Genomic DNA, 22,498 nt, shown 5'->3' with positions numbered 1-22,498 from the left:
ATCAGGTGTTTCTCATGTGTCGGTGCAGACTTGATGGGATGAAGGGCCTCTTCTATGTGATTCTGTGAACACAGGCTTCACTAGTGTCTTAAGCTTAGGCACCTTGGATCAGAACTCCCCTGGTTCTAATGTTCTTTAACTAGCTCTTAACAAATTTAACTAATATTGTTTTCCTAGTCTTACAACTAGGAACTCTCTCTCTTCCTCTCTTCTCAGCCTGGCTATCCCAGAAATTCAACTCACTGTTAGTAAAGTCCTTTGGTTAGCAAGGGTTTTAAACCCTTTTAGCCAGCACACAGAATTTTAACTGAATTCTGCTTGAAACATATGTTCCCTGCAGCCAGCTTGTTCTAAAATAAACTGCTTGAAAGCAGAACCACACTTAAGAATCTACTCCCCACCTCTTTAATTAACTTCTTACTTACTCTTTAATTTACCATTGTTTATCTCCCAGGCAGCTTTGTCACATGATCAGTTACAGGAAGCAAGTTGTTTTCTACAAGAAATCATCTTCCAGAGAAACCTTCTTAAAGGGGCCACCACCCCAACATAAACTACAGGGTTTCCCCCCAAAGCACATGAGCAATCACATGATGCAAATCTAAAAGTAAAGAATTAGAAATCTTCACTGGTTGGAAGTTTTATCCAGTGCATAACTGGACCACAGGATCCAGGTTTATCTCCTAGTCTGTGCTAAATTAGATTATATCAGCTGGCATAGGGGTAGAGGAATTTAGGCTCCATCTGGTTTTAATGCTATTGAATTGAGGGGGAAATCAGCCAGTATTTCATCTCCTGGTCACTATCCAGGTGAGTGCTGGAATATGTACATCTATGAATTTCAGATGAGGACAAGGCAGTCCTTGGCTACTGTATCTTTAATGACTACATAGCCTGCGGAAACTTACTATGAAGATGCACGCATAAAAAAGTAGCACTTAGGTGAGAATATTGATGCCCATGGAACTACACTCGTACTATTACTACATTTGGGAACAAAAAGGGAAAGAAAAACTAGGGAGGAACAGAGTCTATCTCTTTATAAAAAGTGTATATGTTATATTCCATTTATATAAGCCTATTTGATTCTTCTATTTTATGGTCAAGGTCTGAAGTATGAAGATGATCACAGAGAACCCTTTCTTCAGGACACACAAAGACCCTGCCAGCACGTTGGGCCCTGAAGAATATGTCATCACGCATCAGAAACTAAATATCCCTGACACTGCTGTCTTTGGCATTTACCTTCTATTTATCTTAATTGTAGGATTTTGGGTAAGGTCTCTGTTTACTAAACTGCTGTCTGAAAACAGACTCTTGATTAATATTTCATCTTCTATGTCCTTTGAAGAAGTAGTCTCGACATCAGGAGTTGGTTTGAAAATCAACAGTTGCAGAGATTAAGCATGCACTTGGACCCCAAAATTTTGACTCAGATCACAGAAAAAGGGTAGATGAATCAGCCAGATGTGTTAACTGCAGCTGGAAGTGGGGTGGATCCTACTGTCTCAAGGATTTCACTTCAATTTTGTGTGCAGTCATTTTTCATTGGGGTGGATGCCATTGGAGGATTTTCTGCCTGTATCACTTAAATTGAAAGAAGATATCTGGGAATTACTTTCAGGCACCTTTCATAGTTTCTTTAGCCTGCTGCAAAACTAGCAGGCATGAATCTTGCTGAAGCCAGTAATCAGATTCCAAGCATTTATTTCAGAAAGGTAGTTGATCCTGGAGGGGATTGGTTACCTTCCCTAAGAGACCCACTTGCTCCACCAGGAGCAGAGGACTAGAAGAAGGCATTTCCCTCTAGGGCTTCCTTTGTGCCAAGGGGGCAACATGACAGTGCTCTCACATTCCATCAGTGATCCAGATCAGGCGAGTTAATGTACCTTTGCAGATTTGAGTGGCCTGCTCCAGCCTGTCCCTATTACAGGGACTCAGGCCAACGGCTAAGTCAGGTGAAGGTTCCATTCCATCATGTTTGTAGCGCAAATCAGTGAATTTTGTGCCCTTGCTGTTTCCTACCTTTTAAAATTCATTTTTAACATATGAATTTTGATGAACTAATTGGGGAAGTGGTTGGTCTCAGAACCTGAGAAGCTGAGTGAGTTGAATTAACAACTATCACGCCTGTGAATTCTTTGTTCTAACCATGTATAATGGTGAGAGAAGGATTCACTGGCAGATTGATCAATAGTGAGAACCCTTGACAACTATCAATAGAATTAGTGTCTGAATGAAATTTTGCCAGCACAAGCTTCAGCCAAGCTCACATCTTCCAGTGCAATGTCAAGCTCCATCTATTATTCGCACTGATTTTCAGGAAGAGGTCATTAGCAGGTCAAGGAGGTAAATTATCATTATTTTTCCAATTTTTTTCCTTTTCTTGGTTCCAAAGACCCAGTTCAAGGGTCAACAACAAGGTACGATGATAGACAGTGAGTGTTTACAGCTTATATGAGCAAGTGCACTTACTAACTGAGTCTTAACACTGCCACTACCCAAGTTCCAGGCATGTTGACCTTAATCAAAAATCCCATCGGGGCGGAGGAGGGGTTAAAATATCAGGATTGATCAATCGGACATCATTCCCATCTGTTTAAAATTTAACAAAGATAAATCAGACCATCAGCAAGGCTCCCACAAAACGCATGAAGGGACCAAATTAAAATTTAAAAGTTTTTTTTATTCATTCATGGGTTGTGGGCGGCGCAGGCTGGGCTAGCGCTTATTGCCCATCCCTAATTGCCCTTGAGAAGGTGGTGGTGAGTTGTCTTTTTGAACCGCTGCAGTCACTGTGTTGTAGGTACTCCCACAGTGCTGTTAGGGAATTCCAGGATATTGACCCAACGAAAGTGAAGGAACGGCGATAGAGTTCCAAGGCAGGATGGTGAGTGGCTTGGAGGGGAGCTTCCAGGTGGTGGTGTTTCCATGTATCTGCTGCCCTTGCCCTTCTAGGTGGTAGTGGTCGTGGGTTTGGAAGGTGCTGTTGAAGGAGCCTTGGTGAGTTCCTGCAGTGCATCTTGTAGATTGTACACACTGCTTCTCTGTTTGTCAGTGGTGGAGGGAGTGAACGTTTGTGGATGGGGTACTAATCAAGTGGGTTGCTTTGTCCTAGATGATGTCAAGCTTCTTAAGTGTTGTTGGGGTCCAGGCAAGTAGAGAGTATTCCATCACAGTCCTGACTTGTGCCTTGTAGATGGTGGACAGGCTTTGGGGAGTCAGGAAATGAGTTACTTGCCACAGGATTCCCAGCTTCTGACCTGTTCTTGCAGCCACAGTATTTATATGGCTAGTTTAGTTTCTGATTAATGGTAACTCCCAGGATGTTGATAGTAGGGGATTCAGCGATGGTAATGCCATTGAACGTCATGGGGCGGTGGTTAGATTCTCTTTTGTTGGAGACGGTCATTGCCTGGCACTTGTGTGGTGCGAATGGTATTTGCCACTTGTCAGCCCAAGCCTGGATATTCCAGGTCTTGCTGCATTTGGACATGGAATGCTTCAGTATCTGAGGAGTTGTGAATGGTGCTGGACATTGTGCAATCATTAGCGAACATCCCCACTTCTGACCTTATGATGGAAGGAAGGTCATTGATGAAAGAGCTGAAGATGGTTGGGCCTAGGACGCTACCCTGAGGGACTCCTGCAGTGATGTCCTGGAAGTGAGTTGATTGACCTCCAACAACCACAACCATCTTTCTTTGTGCTAGGTTTGACTCCAACCAGTGGAGAGTTTACCCCTGATTCCTGTTGACTCCAGTTTTGCTAGGGCTCCTTGATGCCATACTTGGTCAAATGCTGCTTTGATGTTAAGGACAGTCACTCTCACTTCATGTCCTCAAGTCACAGCATGATTACATAATTAACTCTGTGACTTAAAATTAACAGTGAGTGAGGGGAAGGCCTGAACTGTGGGATTCCTGGCAGCCAATCCAAGGCAGTGGAGATGGTGGCAAAGTGGTAATCCAGAGGTCCAGGGGCATGATCTCAAATCCCATCATAGCAGCTGGTGGAATTTTAAATTCAATTAATTAATAAATATGGAATTGAAAGCTAGTCTCAGTAACGGTGACCATAAAATTATCTTCAATTGTTGCAGAAAACCCATCTGGTTCACTAATGTCCTTTAGGGATGGAAATCTTCCACCCTTCCTGTTCTGGCCAACATGTGACTCCAGATTCATAGCATTGTGGTTGACTCTTAACTGCCTTCTGGAATGGCCCACAAAGCCATTCAGTTTGAGGGCAAATTAGGGATGGGCAACAAATGCTGACCTTGCCAGTGGTGCCCATATCTCTCGAAATAATTTTAAAAAGGAGGTGCAGGTAGTAGCCCCACTGCCCTCTCTATCCTTTCAATCACAACCCTATTAAGCTCCTTCTCCTACCAGTTGTGACCACATTGTTCTCTCCCTCCTCTTGATCATGACCCCATTGTTTCCTGCCTTCTCTCAAGCATGATTCATTGTCCTCTCCCCACCTACCCCTGCACTGATTATGACCCAGTTGTTTTCTCCCACTCTGGTTAAAGGTCCCTTGTCCTCTTCACCTTTCTGATCACAACCACATTATCCACTCCCTCTCCTGGTCATAATCCCATTATTCTCTTCCCCTCCTGATCATGACCACGTTGCCATCTCACCCCTTCCAATTATGATCCCATTGTCCTCGTGTTCCCCTTGATCATAATCCATTGTCCTCTCCAGTGGCTCAGTGATGCTATGGGCAACTATCTTATCCACCGAGCCACTGGAATGTCCAACATTTTCTTTAAAATCTGAAGAGATGAAAGAGATAAAATTGGATTGCCCCCAAATATAGGCATGATATGCGACTGACCCATACCAGTTACTTCTGATGCAAGCAGTACACAAAATTCATGCTGCTTGTTCATTTACATGAAAGGGGCATGCAACCCAGCATTAAATGCTCTGTTGAGGGGTTGCCTACTTCATCAAGAGGCTCAAGTTCATGCAAGGCTAACGCTACTTAAAGGCAGCCTTACCACTTAAAGAGCAGGAGTTGGTACTGCAAGTGGCTGGGGAAGAGAGCCAGATCTGGGAGAAGAGTGAAAATGACCCAGGTTCTCACATGCAACATTAGAGACCTTGGCGCAGGAAGTCAATGGGATGTGTGAGTTTCTTTATTTACAGGAGGCCACAAGACCCTATAGACATATTCTCAGGAAGCAATGGGCAGATATTTGTCACAATCAGTTCAAGGACTGTCTGAGGACCTGAATGCCATGCCCAAAAAATTCAATGACCTCACAAGAGTAGTCAAGGTCAATGAGTTCATCTTCATATGTTATATGTTTACACTTGAAAAACTACCCCAGGCACTGCTCAATTTGCCAGCCCCACTTCACTCACCCACCATCAGTCTCACGACTCATGCTTCACATTCATGACTTCACCCCATTCTCAGACACTTAGCACTGTGGCAATCCACACACTGCCAGGTGTTCAACAATATCTGTCAAATCACCCAAACATATTGCACCACACTCATTGACACACTTCCCTTGTGGGACAAGGTGGTGCATAGCCAGAGGCTGTAGCAGCTAACCGGCAAGGGACAGGCACAGATGCACTAGCCATCATTGAGGAGGCAGTTCTTGCCAACGTTGTAATGGCCTCAACTGAGATCATGGCTAGCAGTGGGGCTAAAACTATTGAAGATTGCGATATTCTAATACCCAATCTTCCTTTTCAATCTCATTTCTCAACCTCTTCTGATTTAGAAGCTGCAGATGGTTCAAGTGTGCAACTGTTGCTTTCCCCCTTCCCCTCACCACAATCCTACCCTGAAGCGAATGTAAGGAAAACATGGTTAGTTGATTTCTGTGTGGAATATTGGATAGTTTATTTAGCGGTGGCTTTTATTTCATCATTGCTGAACATGCAGGACAATGGTCCAGAAAAGAAGGAGTGTTCTTGAATGGGGAATTGGGATTGTGTTCACTGGTACAAGTCAGGTGAGCCGATGATGGACAGCCTGACAAGAAGGAGGACTATTTTTGTTATCTTCACCCTGCCGTCTCCTTCTTAGCTCCTCTCCCTATGCCTGGTGGTAAACAAGGACTATGCCCTCATGATGGTGAGGTTGTGCAGGATGCAACAGTACATGAATTGGGATATGTGCTCTGGGACATTCTGGAGCGTTCCTTCAGGATCATTCAGTGGAAGATTGTAGTTCAATGATATTTTGTGTGGCATTATGTCTCTCATTATTTGCACACTTGAGTCATGAGCTGGGGGACAGCCCTCGTTGCCCTGTAGACACACACAGGTCCCTCGGGGTGGTTCAAATGCTGAGGGTACTGCAGACTGGCACAGAATAAAGGCATCATGACTGCTGCCGGGATACAGGGCATTGATCTACATGATGCTCTGAGTATGGTCATACACCGGCTGAGGGAGTGAGTGTCTTTGTGGTTGTAGTACATTTCTGAATTTAAATGCAATATCTGCAAAGCAACATGTGCGTAGTCAGTAACACCATACACCATCGGGAAGCCCGTTATTCAGGCAAAGCCATGTGCTTACTCCACCTGTTTCTCTCCGGAAAGAGAGAAAGCAATGTATTTGCCACTCTCTGTATACATTAATACAGCAGTGAACTGTGAGATGTTGGAGATGTCCTCAGCTCCAGCCAGGAAGGAGTCCAGTGCAAAGATATTCATGGCCACTGCCACTTCCATGGCCACTAGCACATTTGCCTATAAGACATGACAGGTTTTAGTGAGTACCTCCTCAGTGAATCAGAGACATCACACATACTGTTCCTGGATTAGGTTGTGATTGGACAAATGCTTCATGAAGATCCTGATGTTATGTTAATAAGACATGAAAGAAATCCAAACTGTATACTTCAAACTTTATTTTGTTTTTGCTATTTTTAAAATGGACTTTCTGCTGAACCCAACAAGGTGGCTGCAACAAGTCACATGACCACAGGATTGGCCCTTTGTTCTGGAAGCTACCAACAGGCGTTACAAGAACAAAATAATTCTCCTCTCATCATCATGGAATCTCATACCCAATTGTAAGGACAATATAATCACAAAACCAGGGGACTCGCAGATTGAAACTCATTATTCCTGTAGAGTTGTTAATAGACTCAACTCACACCTGGGACTATCCAGGTCCATTTTAAAAGGGGACCATTGAGGGGACAATGGATGTCACCTGCGTCTTGATAAGCTGACCCCTCTAGTAGGATCAGAGGGTCTGCCCGGACAATGGGTCCCTGAAACAAGAACCTCAACATGGATGGTAACTCTTTAAAAAGCTAGTGGTTGGAACATTATCAGTCCTGAAACTAAAGCCAGTCTCAGACATAAGATAAAAATGCCTTTTGAAACCATTGTGGAGAAAGAAGCTCACATGACTTGAGTGACCATTTTGAAATTTCTATACTTCTTTCAGAACTGAGAAACCCTCACTTTGCTGAATTACCAACTAATCGAACAGATCTGCAGCAGGACTCCCAGCTGACCAAGCAGCTGGTCACTGTGCCTCAATTCGTCAAAGCCTGTTTGATTTTAAAAGTCTCTGATCATTGCTTGCCAAGCGGTCTAAAAACAGAAATCCCATGGTGCTGCATTGTCATTCATTTCAAGGATTTTTGTGTTGCTGGCTCCAACCAGGAACTCATCTGGGCTGAACTCCGCCATGAAGAAAACACCCACTGAACTGTGACTTCCCAGACTCTGGAAATCACGCGAACTAAATGACTGAAGCCATCGCTGGATATGACTCAAACAAAAGGAACTTTCTGGCATTCAGTGAGCTGCTACCTTGTTACCTCTGAAGCTATGCTAACGACCCAGAAAGCTGCAGAAGACCAACTTCCAAGGGAATTATACAAAGGCTATTTACATTTATCAAGCCAGGCCTGGCCATCTGCTAGGACAAAGGACCCTGAACCCTCTTTCAAAATTCTTAATGGTTGAAACATTAGCAATCCCAAGAATCCAGACTGAGGAGTATACATCCTTTGTCAAAGCCAAAGTGGGGAGGTGGGAGTCACATGATACCACCCCCCCCCCCCCCCCCCCCCCCCACCCCCACAACACCCCCAACCCCCCCAGCCCCCAGGCTGATGGAATCTGTAATATTGCCTTGTGGAGCTGCAAAGCTAAGTTAAGTCCGCTATCTTCATCAGCTAAGCAGCTCAGAAAGAGGGCTCTGTCCAGGTTTGAATGCCTGGCCCTATCTAAAGTGTTTCTACTGCAACTTCTCAACTTCTGTACCATTGCCTATAAGACTAATTCACCTCTATGTGCCCATCTCACTGTGGAAGTCATCTTTACTGAAAAAGTTGATTATCCAGCATCAGTTTCAGCCTGCTGATTCTCTGTGAAGGAATAAACCATTGGACTTTTGATTCCAGACTCTGGACTCATGTGAAACAATAATTCTTATTTTCTTTGTGGTCTTTTCCCTATACCTCTTTCTTTTCTTTATCCCTCTTTTACTGTATAAATTAAAAAAGGGTGGGGGGAAGGGGATGTTGCTAACCTTCTTCCCATGTTTTGAGTGTGTATAAAATAAACTAACCCTCTAAGTTTATCCTATCTTGTATGTGCGGTGGGGTTATTAATAGAAAATTGGATCACACCAAAACTGAGGGTTTGGAAACACGCTACCACTTATAAATCAAAAACATCTTTCTGTTTACAGATGGGTGGTGAGAGGGGAAATCAGTGTTGTCTAAGTTAAACTCCCTATTGTTATCCATAGTTATAAAACCCCCATCTCTTCTATCCCTCTTACTGTGTGTGTGTGCGTGCATGCGTGAGGTTGTGAACAGTTCCCCCCCCCACCTCACCCCCAGGTGCGAATGTGAAATAAACTCACCTTCTGAATTAATCATAAAGAGAGTTTGCTGCATGTTACTTATAACATTGGACCACACAAACTGAGGGTTTGAGGAAACACGCCACAGCCTACTTAAAAATAATTCAAAAACACCTCTGCTTATGAACCGATGGGGAGAGTATAAAGAAGTTCAGCTTGCCTATCTCCTGACTGTAATACTGGATAGATATGATCTCTTGCTGGAAATCCTTCTCCTCTTCCTCCTCCTTCCTCTTCAAGCAGTTTATCCTCCTCTGTGTCACCTTTGCTCTGCTGCAGGCCAAGGTTAGAAGCTACAGCAGCCATGACTTGGAGCAAGTGGTATGAGCAGAACACTTGAAGTGAGAACCAAAGCCTTCACCATGTGCCATACCAAGTCCTATACACTTCACCAACTTTAAATAGCAGCACAAACCCCGAAACACTTCTTCTAACTCACTAACAGCCAGTAGAAATTATCAGTAACTAACCTGAAAATTATTGATGACCCCCTTTAAGTAGCTCTGCTGAAAGCATGTTCAGCTGTGTTAGGTTATGTGAGGGTTAGCTAGAGCGTTGAGATTGAAAATAGCATTGCTGGTGTCAGGTCAGCATTACGTGCTGACTGATGTCACAATCTGTCTACTCTATGTACATCTGATGCATCCTTCTAGCACCTGTATTGACAATGCCATTTGGACCCTAAATGACACCAATAGTGCCAAAAATGTAGGCATTACAGCTTTGAATTTTGTGGCTGATGTGCAATGACTTGCTTTGCTCTTATTTTAAGAAAGTAAAATCTATTCCTTTATAGTAGCTGCCACATTAGTTGGATCAATAATTGCTTCCAGACCATTCTCCACTAATGATTTCAGCTCCCATTGATTTTTAACTAAAGCAGTTCTAATTTGTTATATAACTTAACTTAAATGATAAGCAGTTCTTCAGGGACCTATAGTTAAATTTATTGTAATGCCAACTTTTGATCAATGATGTGTTATGATCCCCAGCTGAAGTTACCCCTGGACAAGCCTGATCCCGGAGTGGAACCCAGTTTGATGGATCCTAACTTTTATTTTGTTTGTTTAGATACGTGGAGAGTAGCTATGGAACAGAGGCACAGGAGTCAGCTGATGAACTTTTAACAAAAGAATAAAACATTTATTCAACAAGAAAAGATGAACTATATTACCATACTCCTTCATCCACAACAATTCCTTTATAGATATATATAGATTTTTAAGGATAACACAAGTTACAAAAGCTATTTTATACTCTAATGTATACATTAAGTACACAGCTCATGTAAACCTATGGCACCCTGTGGGCAGACACATCACGCTCTGAAACCAAGTGACAGATGCCACCTCAAACAGATGTTATAGATCTCTCAGCTCCCTGCAGACGCTTGTCACACCATGAGCCAAAGAGCCCCATTGAACTCTGTCTTTCACTCAGGGGTATCCAATCTCCACTCTCCAGGACCTCGCCTTGGAATCTTTTCTGAAACTGACATTTACGCTCAGACACCTTCTACAATGGTTCACCTCCAGGGTATCGAACTCCCCTTCTGATGTTCCTCTTCCCTGGGTCACTACAGGCACTCAAGCTGTTTTCCATGCACTCTCTTTCACCAACTCAGCGTTAACAGTGCACCACTGCTTCACATGCCCATAGTTGTCTCTTTGAACCTTCTTGCTTCTTGCAAGCTGGCCTGGCACTCAATCTGAAGCTTGGAGCCTTTCTCTCTGCTCCTCACTCTTAACTTCACTTAACAGGACCTTTTCCCAGGTTCCTGTCCCTCCTTTAACTAGAAGGTCTTCTTTGGACTTTCTCTCCTTCCACTCCCCTGGACTTTGGGGGTTTTTCTTAGCTTGGGACTTGCTATCTGTCCCCTTAGAGGCTGCTTCTGCTTGACAGCTGCCTTCAAACCAACTGAACTCAAACAGCTTCCAAAACAAACTGCTGTCTTTCTTCTTGTGTATATGCGCCTGTGGGAGGAACCTGCCTATCTGCGCGCACCCCACCTCCACCATTGCTAAGTAAAAGCACTGTTCTTCCTACTCTTGTGTGTTTACTTTCACTTTATAGGGGTTGTAAATGTCTCATTAGAAATGCAAGCAGCCTTTCAAAATGAAACTAAAACTCAATTTGATCTTTCTTAACACACAGATACGGAAATACAAATCAAACTTAAACTTTAAAGCTAAAACTCATTCCTAACACCCATAAATACAAGTATAACTTACTTAAGCTATCTGTATTTCCTAACAAATGACAGTAATTCTTGCTAATAAGATGAGTAGTTTTCCCATCATTACCATTTTCCTGTAACAGCCTTTGTTTGCTGGGGTCCTCAGTCCTTGGCTACCTGTATTCAGGCTCATTGCCTCAGTTGGTTAGGATTCCTCATTCCAACCCCAGGGCACTTTACATTGGAATGGCAAGGAGCCATAGACCTTGGAGAGTAGCGTTTGAAATTATTATCGTGGCTCTCCCATCTGGCCCACACCACTGACAATATCACAGGAGATCCAATGGTAAGAGTCTTCCCTGTTCTTTGGAACTTTGGAATCATATCAGATATTTCTTATCCTACATTATTTTCAAGACTTCAGGACACTCCAAAGCAATTCACAGCCAATTAAGTATTTTGAAATGTAGCCATTATTGTAAAGAAGCCATGGCAGCCAGTTTCTGTACAAGATCCCACAAAAAAATGAGATAAATGGCCAGATAATTTATTTTTTGGAGTACTAGTTGAGTGATGAATATTGGCTAGGACATTGAGGCAACTGTCCTTCACTTCTTCGAATAGTTCCGTGAGATCTTTTGCATCCACCTGAAAGGGTAGATGGGGCATCATCTTAAGATCTCATCCAAAAGATGGCATTGGTGTAATCAATTAGTGGGAATAGTAGATTGTCACTCTTGGCTCACGTAATTATTTCACAAGTATTTTTTGGGTCTTGCAACCCCTACCTTTCCCTTCATCCTGTCAGATGTGTAACATTGCCCTACCTAAAACAAACAACAACTTTTATCTATATAACACATTTGACGTAATAAACTATTCCAAGATGCTTCTCAGCTGCATTATAAAACAAAATATGACACGGAGTCATATAAGGAGGCACTGGGTCAGATGACCAAAAGCTTGGTCAAAGAGGTAAGCCTTAGGGAGTGTGCTAAATGAGGAAAGTGAAATAGTGAGGCAGAGAGTTGTAGGCAGGGTAATCCAGATCTTAGGGTCTAATTGTCTTAGATTAACAAAATTGTCTTAGATTAAGAATGATGCATTGTTTCTGATTTTCTTTGTTAGTCTATGTACAAAAGAAAGAGAAGCACTGTCAAAAGCTATTTTTTGGCGGAAAGGAAGATGACTTGGTGGCCAGTGAGTATTTTGTATTATGCCTTTATTGGACGACCAGCATTTGATACTTTCTGTTCTAAGACTTCTATTTTTTTTTTGCATAGATTGGAGCATCACTGTTTGCCAGCAATGTGGGCAGTGGCCATTTTATTGGATTGGCTGGGAGTGGAGCATCCACTGGAATTGCTGTTAGTGTGTTTGAGTGGAGTGTAAGTTATTTCATACATTAACATTTTTATTTATGAAAAGTTTCAAACTAAAGCAGTCATAGAAACACAATTCAGCCATCCAATCCCGAGCCTGTTCTGCCATTCAATGAAATCATGGTTAATTTGTATTTTAACTCCATCCATCTGCCTTGGCACCATGTGGCACAGATTTAAGGTTTTGGAAAAGAGATGCAGGGGGATATAAGGAAGCACATTTTTCCGCAACAAGTGGTAACAACCTGGAAGTCGTTGCCTATGAGGGCAGTGGAAACGGAAACAATGAATGATATCAAAAGGAAATTGAATTGGTACTTGAGGGGAATAAACAAAAGGTTACATGGATAAAGCAGGGGAATTGGACTGATTAGATTGGATTGCTGTACAGAGAACTGGCATGGACTCGATGTTCCAAATGGCCTTCTTCATTGAATCTGGGCCACTGGTGTGGTTATTGCTTGACTGTTGCCAGGGTAGGAGTCTCCACGCCTTTCAGCTTGAGTGCGTGAAGTCAATCTTCTCTGTTATTGCCCGCCATTTTATGAGGTGCACTCCATCAAGGCACTTGAGGAATGCTGTTGCCACATCATGGTCTTTGTTTTCCCTGTGTTCTTCCAGGAGCCATTCACTTTCTGGGGTCCAGCAAGGGATGGAAGTTTTTCTGTACCCTGGTGTTATAAAGTTGATTTTCCAGGCAGCTTTTCTTGATGGAAACATTGAACTTTGTTTACAAGACAGCAGCAGCAGCTGCATTTAAGCATCTAACTCTAAAACTAAAGAAGAACTCTCTCCTAGAGGTTCCCCATGCTGCTAACTTATTGGTTTACACAGATCATGTGATCTTACAACACAGGGTTATTCTTACATCTACAGTCCTACAGTTATCAAAACTATAATTACTACATTCCTCCCTCTTTAACTTTTCTGTACATTTAGTATTTACAAGGATATTTATCTCATGACATTACAATATTTACACAGGTCATGAAATTACAAGTTCAGTTTTTCAGGTGATTTCCTGATCTGTGTGGAACGCCATAAGTCCATGATTTCCAATTCTTTGGCAGGAACCACATTCTCTGGAACTGCACTAGCATCAGGTACCTAATTAGGTGCAGGCAGTTCAGTGTCTTCCACTCCAACATTGGAGACATTGGGTATGTCTACCCTTGGTTGAGCAACTTCAACAGGAACCACAGGTTCATCAAAGGTTACAGGTGGAACATCATTTTGTTGGGATATCTCCTTTCTTTTTAAATGATCCACACATTTACGGGTGACCTGGCCCTCCACCGTGACAATGGTCCGGTCACAGAACTTACTTTACCAGGTAACCACTTCAGTGCTCCACCGAAATTGCTAACATATACTGTTTCTCCAACAGAAAATTGTGGCTCACGACTATGCAAATTATGAATCGCTTTTTGGTTCCCTTGACTTTTCTCCACCTTCTCTTCCAAATTGGGAAGTATCAGGCTTAGACTTGTTCGAAGACGGCACCTCATCAATAATTCTGTAGGTATTGCTCCTGTCGTAGTGTGGGGGGTTGTTCTGTAGTGAAATAGGAAATGAGCAAATTTAGTTTCCAACGATTCACCTGTTAACTTTTTCATTCCCACCTTTTATTGCCTTTTCAGAACCTTCTTCTTCCTATCACAGAGTTTGGTCTCAGCCTTCTTTGTGACTTCACTGTTGGCCAGACTTCTCTCAGGTGAAATCTCAATTTGTCTTGGTTCAGTAGTTGAGCTCCCCATGACTTCATTATCTACTCATACCTTGGAAAATTCCACGACTTTTCCTTTCAAAGCCCCTTTAGCTTCATTCAGCTGATTCTTCAGCTCTTCTGTCTCCTTCTTGTATCTGTTGGCTTCCTCCTGCAACCTTGAACACTGCTGCGTCTTCTCTGCCAACTGTTTCTTCAGTTTGTTCAGAGAGACGTTAAATTCTTCCTGTTTCTCTTCATAATTTTCCAGAGGCACAGACTTTGACCAGAGGGATCCTTGTGGTGTGTGAAGGCCTTTCAACAGATTTTCCTTTTCTTTGCGAAGCTCACTTGCTTCATCTTGAATTCTGTAATTCAGCAGAGTCTCCTGCTGTTCTTCCATATCGTTTAAGACAGCCTTCATTTTTTTCATCCAGTTACTGCCCTTAGACTCTTCAGGCTCTTTCTGAAGTACCTTTCTTGTTCCTTTTTCAACTCAGGAACTCTTCCTCACTTCCCTTTGAAATCTCGCCAATCCGGGTTAATTTCCCTCAGCCAATTTCGACCTAGAAGGCTTGGTTCCTCTACCTTCTAATACCATCACTGGTAGCTGTGCTATCTGGTGTCTATAATGAACAGTTACTCTGGTGATACCTTTCACCTGGATTTCTTCACATTTGTACATTTTCAACTTGGCAGAGGTTTGTTCCAAATTTAATTGTTGAGCACCTTTATTTAAATAACTGAAAGTGTGTTCTCCTACTACAGTGGTAGAAGCATCCGTGTCTACTTCTATTTTTAAGGGTTTACCATTCACATGCAATGTGACAGTAATTGGCTCTGTCTTCCCAACTTTCATGTTGAATAAGGAATAAATGTCAGAATTGGTTGTTTCTGGCTCTTCCACCCTATATACTTCGGTGGACTATTTGTTGCTTGGAAGCCTGTTTCAATCTTGCTTTGCAATCTTTCAATATGTGTCCACTTTTGTGACAAAATTGACACTCAATCTTTTTAAGTTGCCAATCGTTAGGAGTATAATTATTTTTTATTGACGTGGAAACAGTTTTCGAATTTGCTGCTAAGCTGTTTCCTCTAAATTTTTGGTTAGCTTTGCAATGGAGTCCTGGCTTTTTGCACCACTTTAGGCTGACTGTTCCTGCTGAGCTAGGAAAACAGTGCCATTTTACACACCTTGAATCGTTTGTAAATCCCTTACGCTTTCTTAAAATCAAGATTCACTTTAGCCAGCAATCTTCGCTGAATAGCATCATCACACCACAGACCAAACGGCTCCTGAACATGTCATTCAGGGTTTCACTGAAATCACAATATTCCATTAGTAGTTTTAAGTTTGCCACGTAGGTAGCAATGATCTTCCTGGGAGCTCTATTTCATGAATTGAACCTGAACCTTTGCATTGTGACCGAGGGCTTGGGTTGGAAATGTCCCTTAACGTGGTCTACTAATCCACTGAAGGTCTTCAAATCAGGGGGAATGGGGGCTGTCAAGCGTTAAATTAAACTGTAGGTCTTGCTCCCACAAACACTCAGGAGAATCGCTCTCCTCTTTTCCTCCTCCATGATTTCGTTGGCTTGAAAGCAGAATGCAAGATGTTCTATATATTGAGACCAGTCATCTGTGGCTGGTTCAAAGGGATCGATTCTGCCAAACTGTGGCATCTCAGATGAGTATATCTTCCTTTCTTTTTAATTATCTTAGATACTCACAATCACTGGGCGAGGGACAGTACCGGATCTGATCCCATCCTTGTCACCAGTTTGTTATAAGGCAACTTTTCTTGATGGAAACATTGAACTTTATTTACAAGACAGCAGCAGCAATTATATGTATGTGTCTAACTCTATAACTAAAGAAGAACTCTCTCTGCAAGGTTCCCCGCGCTGCTAACGCATTGGTTTACACAGATCATCTGACCTTACAACACAGGATGATTCTTAAAGCTACAGTCCTACATTTATCAAAACTATAACTACTACACCTGGGTAACAAAATTAATGGCTGCAAGCTTGAGAAGTCGAGTAAAGCAGTTGTTTTCGAAGAGGGGTGGGATCCGGCTAATGGTTTTTTCTATCTGCTGTAGACACCTCAGTTGTCCTTCCACAGCTTCCAGCATGGTTTTGGCTTTAAGTTCATATGAGTGAGGGTTGGGCGATGTTGGAAGTTGGGGAACATGGGCAGCACTTATTGGGAACACATCATTGGTTGGTCATTGCTGCTGTGGATCATGATGTAAAGATCAGTCCTTCTTCCACCTGGCAGAATGGATGTGCCAGGCTGCTTTGCTTTGTACATAAGTTTTAAGTCATGCACAAAGGCCCAGCCTGATAGTTGTTCTTCCGCAGTGTTGTTACTGAGGTACCCCCACATGTGCTATTGGCTACTGAAGGCACCAGTGTAAATATGTGGGTTGCTGCAGGCTGTGTTATGATGTTAGGCCACAGGTCATTTGGTGACTTGTATACATTTGTGATGGTCAGCGTACCTACTTTGATGGAGATGGAGTAGGGGTCATCTGATTTTAGGTCTTCTGGATCTTTGGTGAGGCTTTCCTTTGATCTAGGTGGCTAGGCCGTAAGTCTTATTATCCTTGCTTGCAATGATTTGGTACCTGGGAATGTCAGCTTGATGGCTGGGGTGGTCCATGAGGTGGGTTTCTTGCAGGGTGACTATGTCCACATTCCTGTCAAAGAGTTCTTTTGTAATTAGCTCACATTTTGCCCAGGTGAAGCCTTCAACGTTGAGCTGGCATATTCTTGATGCTGGTCCTTTTCTTTGTTGTCCCTGAGAGAATCCATTTTCCAGTGGTTGTTTAGTGCTTGGACCAGGAGCCTGGTGGCCATCGTTTTTTTGCCTTCTTCATAGCATTAATTTGCAGGTTTTCCAGTTGGAAAATTCCCATTGACTTCAATTTTGCTAGGGCTTCTTGATGCCAGACTTGGTCAAGTGTTGCCTTGACAACTCTTTTGTTCATGTTTGGACTAATGCTGTAATGAGGTCTGGAGCTGTGTGGCCCTGGCATAAACTGAGTATTGCTGTGCAGGTTATTGCTGAGTAATTGTCGCATGATAGCACTGTTGAAGACACCTTCTATTAATTTGCAATGATCGAGAGTAGACTGTTGAGGCAGTATTTGGCTGGATTGGATCTGTCCTTTTTGTGGTAGGACAATTTTCCACACTCAGCGGTAGATGTCAGCGTTGTAGCTGTACTAAAACAGCTTGGCTAAGGGTGCAGTTTGTTCTGGAGCACAAGCCTTCAGTACTTCTGCCAAGATGCTGTCAGGGCCCATAGCCTTTGCTACATCCGGTGCCTTCAGCTGTTTCTTGATATCATGTAGAATGAATCTAATAGGCTAAAGACTTGATGCTGGATCTCTCAAGCGGAGGCCAAGATGAATTACCCACTTAGTTCTCCTGGCTGAAAATGGTTATAAATGTTTCAGCCTTAACTTATTCACTGACATCCTGGGCTCCCCCATCATTGAGGGTGGGATGTTTGTGGAGCCTTCTCCTCTAAATGGACCTCTAAAGTTCCTAGCATTTTAGGTTATTTAAATAATATTCAATTCTTTACTTTATTGGCTCAAAAATGGGTGACCTCACACTTAACTTCGATGAAATTCATCTGCCTCAGCTAATAAAAGCAAAATACTCCAGATGCTGAAGATCTGAAATAAAAACAGAAAGTACTGGAAAAACTCAGTGGGTCTGGCAACATGTTTGGAGAGCGAAATAGAGTTGATGTTTGCCTCAGTTTTGCCCATTTGCTTTAACTAACAACGTCTCTTTGTAATTTTATGCCCCTGTCTACACCTGTTAAGATACTGCCAATCTATCAGTCATTGGTAAACTTGGATATTTGGTTCTCTGTTCTACCATCTAAGTCATTAATAAATATTGTGGGCTGGAGTTTACGGGGCACCATGGTCCCCTGGCTAAAACGTCGGTAGGGGGCCTGCCAGAATGGCTGCTCCGCTGTCATTTAATGGCCGGTTTCCTCATCAAATTCAGGGGAGCAGTCAGTGCCCGCTGAAGTGAGCATTTTGAAAATGTCCTCAAACAAAACTGTGTCTTTGACTTTAAACGCTCTTAACTCCATTCCTCAATACCCCGTCTGGCTCTGCCTCCGCATCACCCTGGTCTGAAAAGGCCAATTATCATATACAGATTTTATGTGTTCCTTTTTATTGCTTTTGATCAATATTATTGCCTGTAAAAGGGGTGTGTTTTCTTACTCTCAGAATGGTTGTCCCAATTTAAATCCCAGCAACAAGCTTTTTGTGAGTTTTAAGTATGAAGAAGGTTATTTATTATCACATCCTTGGCACGGATGTTTAAAATACAACGTCTCACTTGACTCACAGACACTATCACACACATAAAGATCAGATAGGGATGAAGGTGAAACAATACAATTACAATTTATGATTGTCTCAGTCTCTTTTGTGGCAGGCCTGTAGTTTCTTAGATGAGTTGATGCTTTAGTTGAATTGAAGGCCTTGTGAGCTGCGAGGCTTCTTGTAGTCGAATTTCCAGGAGGCTGGTTCTCAGGTGAACCCAAAGTTGGAACGGGTTGGGGGAAATGTCCTTCGCCCACTTTCAAGGTACTGCTGCTTATTACCTTGGCTGTTTAGATGACTTGCAACTGGTTCAATGGCTTTCTGATGGAACTTTGTCCATAGAACAGCTCCCTGTCATTTTTTCAATGGTAGTCAACAAAATAGCCTTCCTACAATGTGACCTGCGCAATCCCATTTTTTACCCACCCTCCAAAAAGTGGTAGCATGTTGACTATACATCCTGCACCATCACCTGACACCCCAAAATCCACCCAGTCCAGTCCGGGTGAGGGGCCATTACAACACAATGGAAGGTCGATGGGATCCATCTATGCCTACCTAACACGCACCAAGCCCTGATGCCACCCCCACTTCGTCCATTGCGCAACAGAAAGATTGGCCAGCCAGAAAGCCACAGTTTCTCTGTTGATGACCCATTGCCCAAATAAAGGGGTATGCAAATTCCCTGGATGGCTGTGAACGTCCACACCTAACCAGGCACCTGCCTGAGACTCAGGGTCATCTGGAGCCCAGAATGCTAAAGGCTACATATGCCACAAATGCCAGCCCAACAGTCCACTTTTGTTCAAAATTCCAAAGCATTGATTGAAAGTTCACAACACTCTGGAACAGGAGACATTCGACAAGTGAAAAACAACAAAGCCTCTGGAGCAGATGGAGTCTCTGCCGAAATTCTGAAAACACAGCAGAGATACACTCCTTTACATGGCAGCGCTTCCTCATATCCCACATCTGGGAAGTGCAGTGCATGCCACAGGATCTCAGAGATGTTGTGATTGTGACTATATTCAAGAAGGGAGACAAGTTCAATTGAGGTAACTACTGTCTGCCACAGGGATGATCATTGCAAACACCTCAAATGTCTCCTCCAGGTGGCTGAACAACTCCTTCCAGAGTTTCAGTGTGGTTTTCACCCATTGAGAAGCACCACAGACATAGAACCATAGAACAGTTACAGCACAGAAGAAGGCCATTCATCCCATCTTGTCCATGCCTGCCCGAGGATACCCAGGTACCCTTTCTAATCCCACCTCCCTGCACCTGGCCCATAGCCCTGCAGCTTACAACACTTAAGGTGCAGATCCAGGTACTTTTTAAAAGAGTTTAGAGTTTCTGCTTCTACCATGGCCTTCACTACACGGCAAATCCAAGGAAAATGCAAGGAACAGCAACATCTGCTGTATGTGGCCTTTTACAACCTCACAAAAGCCTTTGAATCTTTCAACAGTGGAGGCTCATGTAATATCCTCCTCAAATTTGATTGCCCTCATAAATTTATCGCCATCCTCCACCTACTCCATGATGATATGCAAGCTATGATCCTCACCAACAGAATCAGCGCACATCCTATCTTAGTGAGGACTGGGGTCAAACAAGGCTATGTCATAGCACCGACCTGCTTCTCCATCTTCCTTACTGCAATACTGCACATCACCTCCAGAAATTTGGCCACAAGCATGGAGATAATTTACAGAACTGACAGGAAACTGCTCAATCTTCACTGTCTTCAATCCAAAAACCAAAATCACTCCAACTTCAGTCATTGAGTCCCAGTATCCTGAAGACACTTGTGGTGCACTCACCCAGAAACTGAGCTCCAGTCATTGTCAACTCCTTCGCCAAAGCATATAAGAAAATGGGCCCTTGAATAAACACCCAGAAAATTAAGGCCCCCTTCCAAGCAGCTCCCAATCCAACACCTCCTCGCTTAAGACCAACTGCCATTTTCCATATCATGGAAGCCTCTTCTCAATGAAGACAGACTTAGATGATGAAATTTATTATCTCCTCCAATGTGCCAGCTCAACCTTCAGCCAACTGAAGTAAGGAGTATTTGATGTCCAGTATCTCAAACCCGAGACTCAGGTCACGGTTTACAGGGCAGCAGTGATCCCCATCCTATATACTTTGAAGACTTGGACATCTTACAGCAGGCAGCTCAAAACATTGGAGAAAAACTGTGCTCCCCATGGTTCCCCAACTAAAAAGTTGTCCAGCAGCCCACCCACAAAAAAGCGGGCTGCTCTGCACCCATTATAGGCTCGGCGGGGTTTTAATTGGCTCAGGGTGAGACTTCCACCTCCATCTGGGGAGGAAGTCCCGACTTAGACAGCTACCAACCAATCCAATTGGCTGGCACCTCTGCAATCCCAGAAGAGCCCGGTTCAAGTGGTGGCCACTGCTGGGGCTACAGAGGAGGTTATGGAGGCTGGACTGAAGTTAAGCCCATTTTATTGGTAGGCCCTGTCATGGTGCTGAAGGGTTATGTACTGTTTTCAAATTTGATCTTGAAGGATAATTATCTATTCTTTCAGCTGTTTATTTTCTTGCTCAGCTCTTGTCCTCTCACTCTGCATTTCAGTGTCATTACTGACAGTGCCAATGCAGCTTTTTCTGAGGTAGCATTCAATGTTTTTTTTTAACTCTCCATGTTTTTCCAGGGGCATGTATCAGTCCTTCAAAGAGCCTTTCAAGGCCGCAACTACTTTGAGTATCTTTCCTGCCGGCTGTACATCTGGTTGAGTTTTCCTAACTCTTGTTTCAATTTACCAAGCATTGAAACGAAGGCCATTATTTCCTCCTGACATCCTTGTGATGTCTCAGAAATTTGTTTGTTTAGATCTCGAGCAGCTTGGTTCATTGAAGATTTTAGTTTATTGTGCGTTTTCAAAGGTACATGCTCAGCTTGAATCTTGTGCTTCAAATCTTCCAGTTAAGCTTCGCAATGAACATTTTCTGATTTTACTTCTGCTTTTTCTTGGTCTGCCTGCCGTAGGGCTTTGTTCTTGTCATTCACTGACAGTTACTGGTAGAGTTCTTGAAACATGTTGGGCGTCTCCAAAAAAATAACTTCTGGAAAGTTCTCTGCCTCTCTGGTGCCAACATTTGATTTGTCCAGGTACTGTCTTTTACCCTTTAATTGTTTTGCTGGAGTTTTTCTATGCCATTTTTTAAAGCTCTGCATGCTCCTCAACTTGAAAGTTAAAATATTCATCAAAGGCTCTTAATAGTTCCTCGAAGTTGTTTGAGGATTTATCAATATTGGGATTACTTCTTCCGCAGCTTCACCAAACCTGTATAAAAAAGTATTAGTGTGAACTTCTGATTTTTTACTGAGACCTAATGTACTCCAATAATTTAAAAATTCTCCTCTCAACAATGTCACATTTCCCACTGGGTTTGGCCCCTGGATAAGTCCAAACTGATCTGGTCAGTTGAAATTTTGATCCATGGTAATTTTTTTGCAGTTACAGCTTTGAATGTTGTTGCCCTTTTAAGAATGGCTGCGCATTAGCTAGTTATTTCTCTCTGCTCTTCTTCCTATGATTGTTGGGTTTTTAAAAACTTATTATCTCTGTGGAACCTTCGAATTAATAGTTACAGCCAGCGGTTTGCTCCTCTGAGCTTTTGAACTCATTTTGAAGGTGACTTTTTGCTCTACCTTCAGTTTTTAAAAAAATCTTTCTCTAGAGCTTTGTCTGGATTTCAAAATGCCAATTCTATTTTCTCAGGGACAAAGGGATTTCCCGCACTTGCTGGTTTTGGCTGGCTCTGTAAATTGGTGATGGCATTCTTCTTGAAAAAAAATTTAACAATGACTTCCTCGATCAGCTGCCTGCCAACTTCTCTTGTGCGGCTGTTTACTTTGTAAACTGTTGAGTTGGTCAAATTGGAGCTTCTGCTTGTTTTCTACTGAGCTGGGCTATCACGATATTCCCGAAATATTTATTTAATTCGTTCTCTTTTCTCTCTCAGAGGAGCTTG

General features: G+C 42.9%; 1 protein-coding gene across 1 annotated transcript in view; it reads left to right on the top strand.

Annotated features, from left to right (window-relative positions):
• The first annotated feature begins 1,116 nt into the window (after nucleotides 1–1,116).
• Nucleotides 1,117–22,498, top strand: part of LOC144690288 (sodium/myo-inositol cotransporter 2-like) — a 108,440-nt gene continuing 87,058 nt past the window's right edge. Inside the window, exons 1-3 of the mRNA XM_078557643.1 lie at nucleotides 1,117–1,275; nucleotides 12,172–12,243; nucleotides 12,327–12,431. Coding sequence (XP_078413769.1) covers nucleotides 1,117–1,275; nucleotides 12,172–12,243; nucleotides 12,327–12,431 — 336 coding nt within the window. The remainder of the gene's footprint in view (nucleotides 1,276–12,171; nucleotides 12,244–12,326; nucleotides 12,432–22,498) is intronic.

This window comes from Cetorhinus maximus, chromosome 15 (genome assembly GCF_964194155.1).
Source record: "Cetorhinus maximus chromosome 15, sCetMax3.hap1.1, whole genome shotgun sequence".
Classification (NCBI taxonomy): Eukaryota; Metazoa; Chordata; class Chondrichthyes; order Lamniformes; family Cetorhinidae; genus Cetorhinus; species Cetorhinus maximus.
This window is presented reverse-complemented; position numbering and strand designations above follow the sequence as displayed.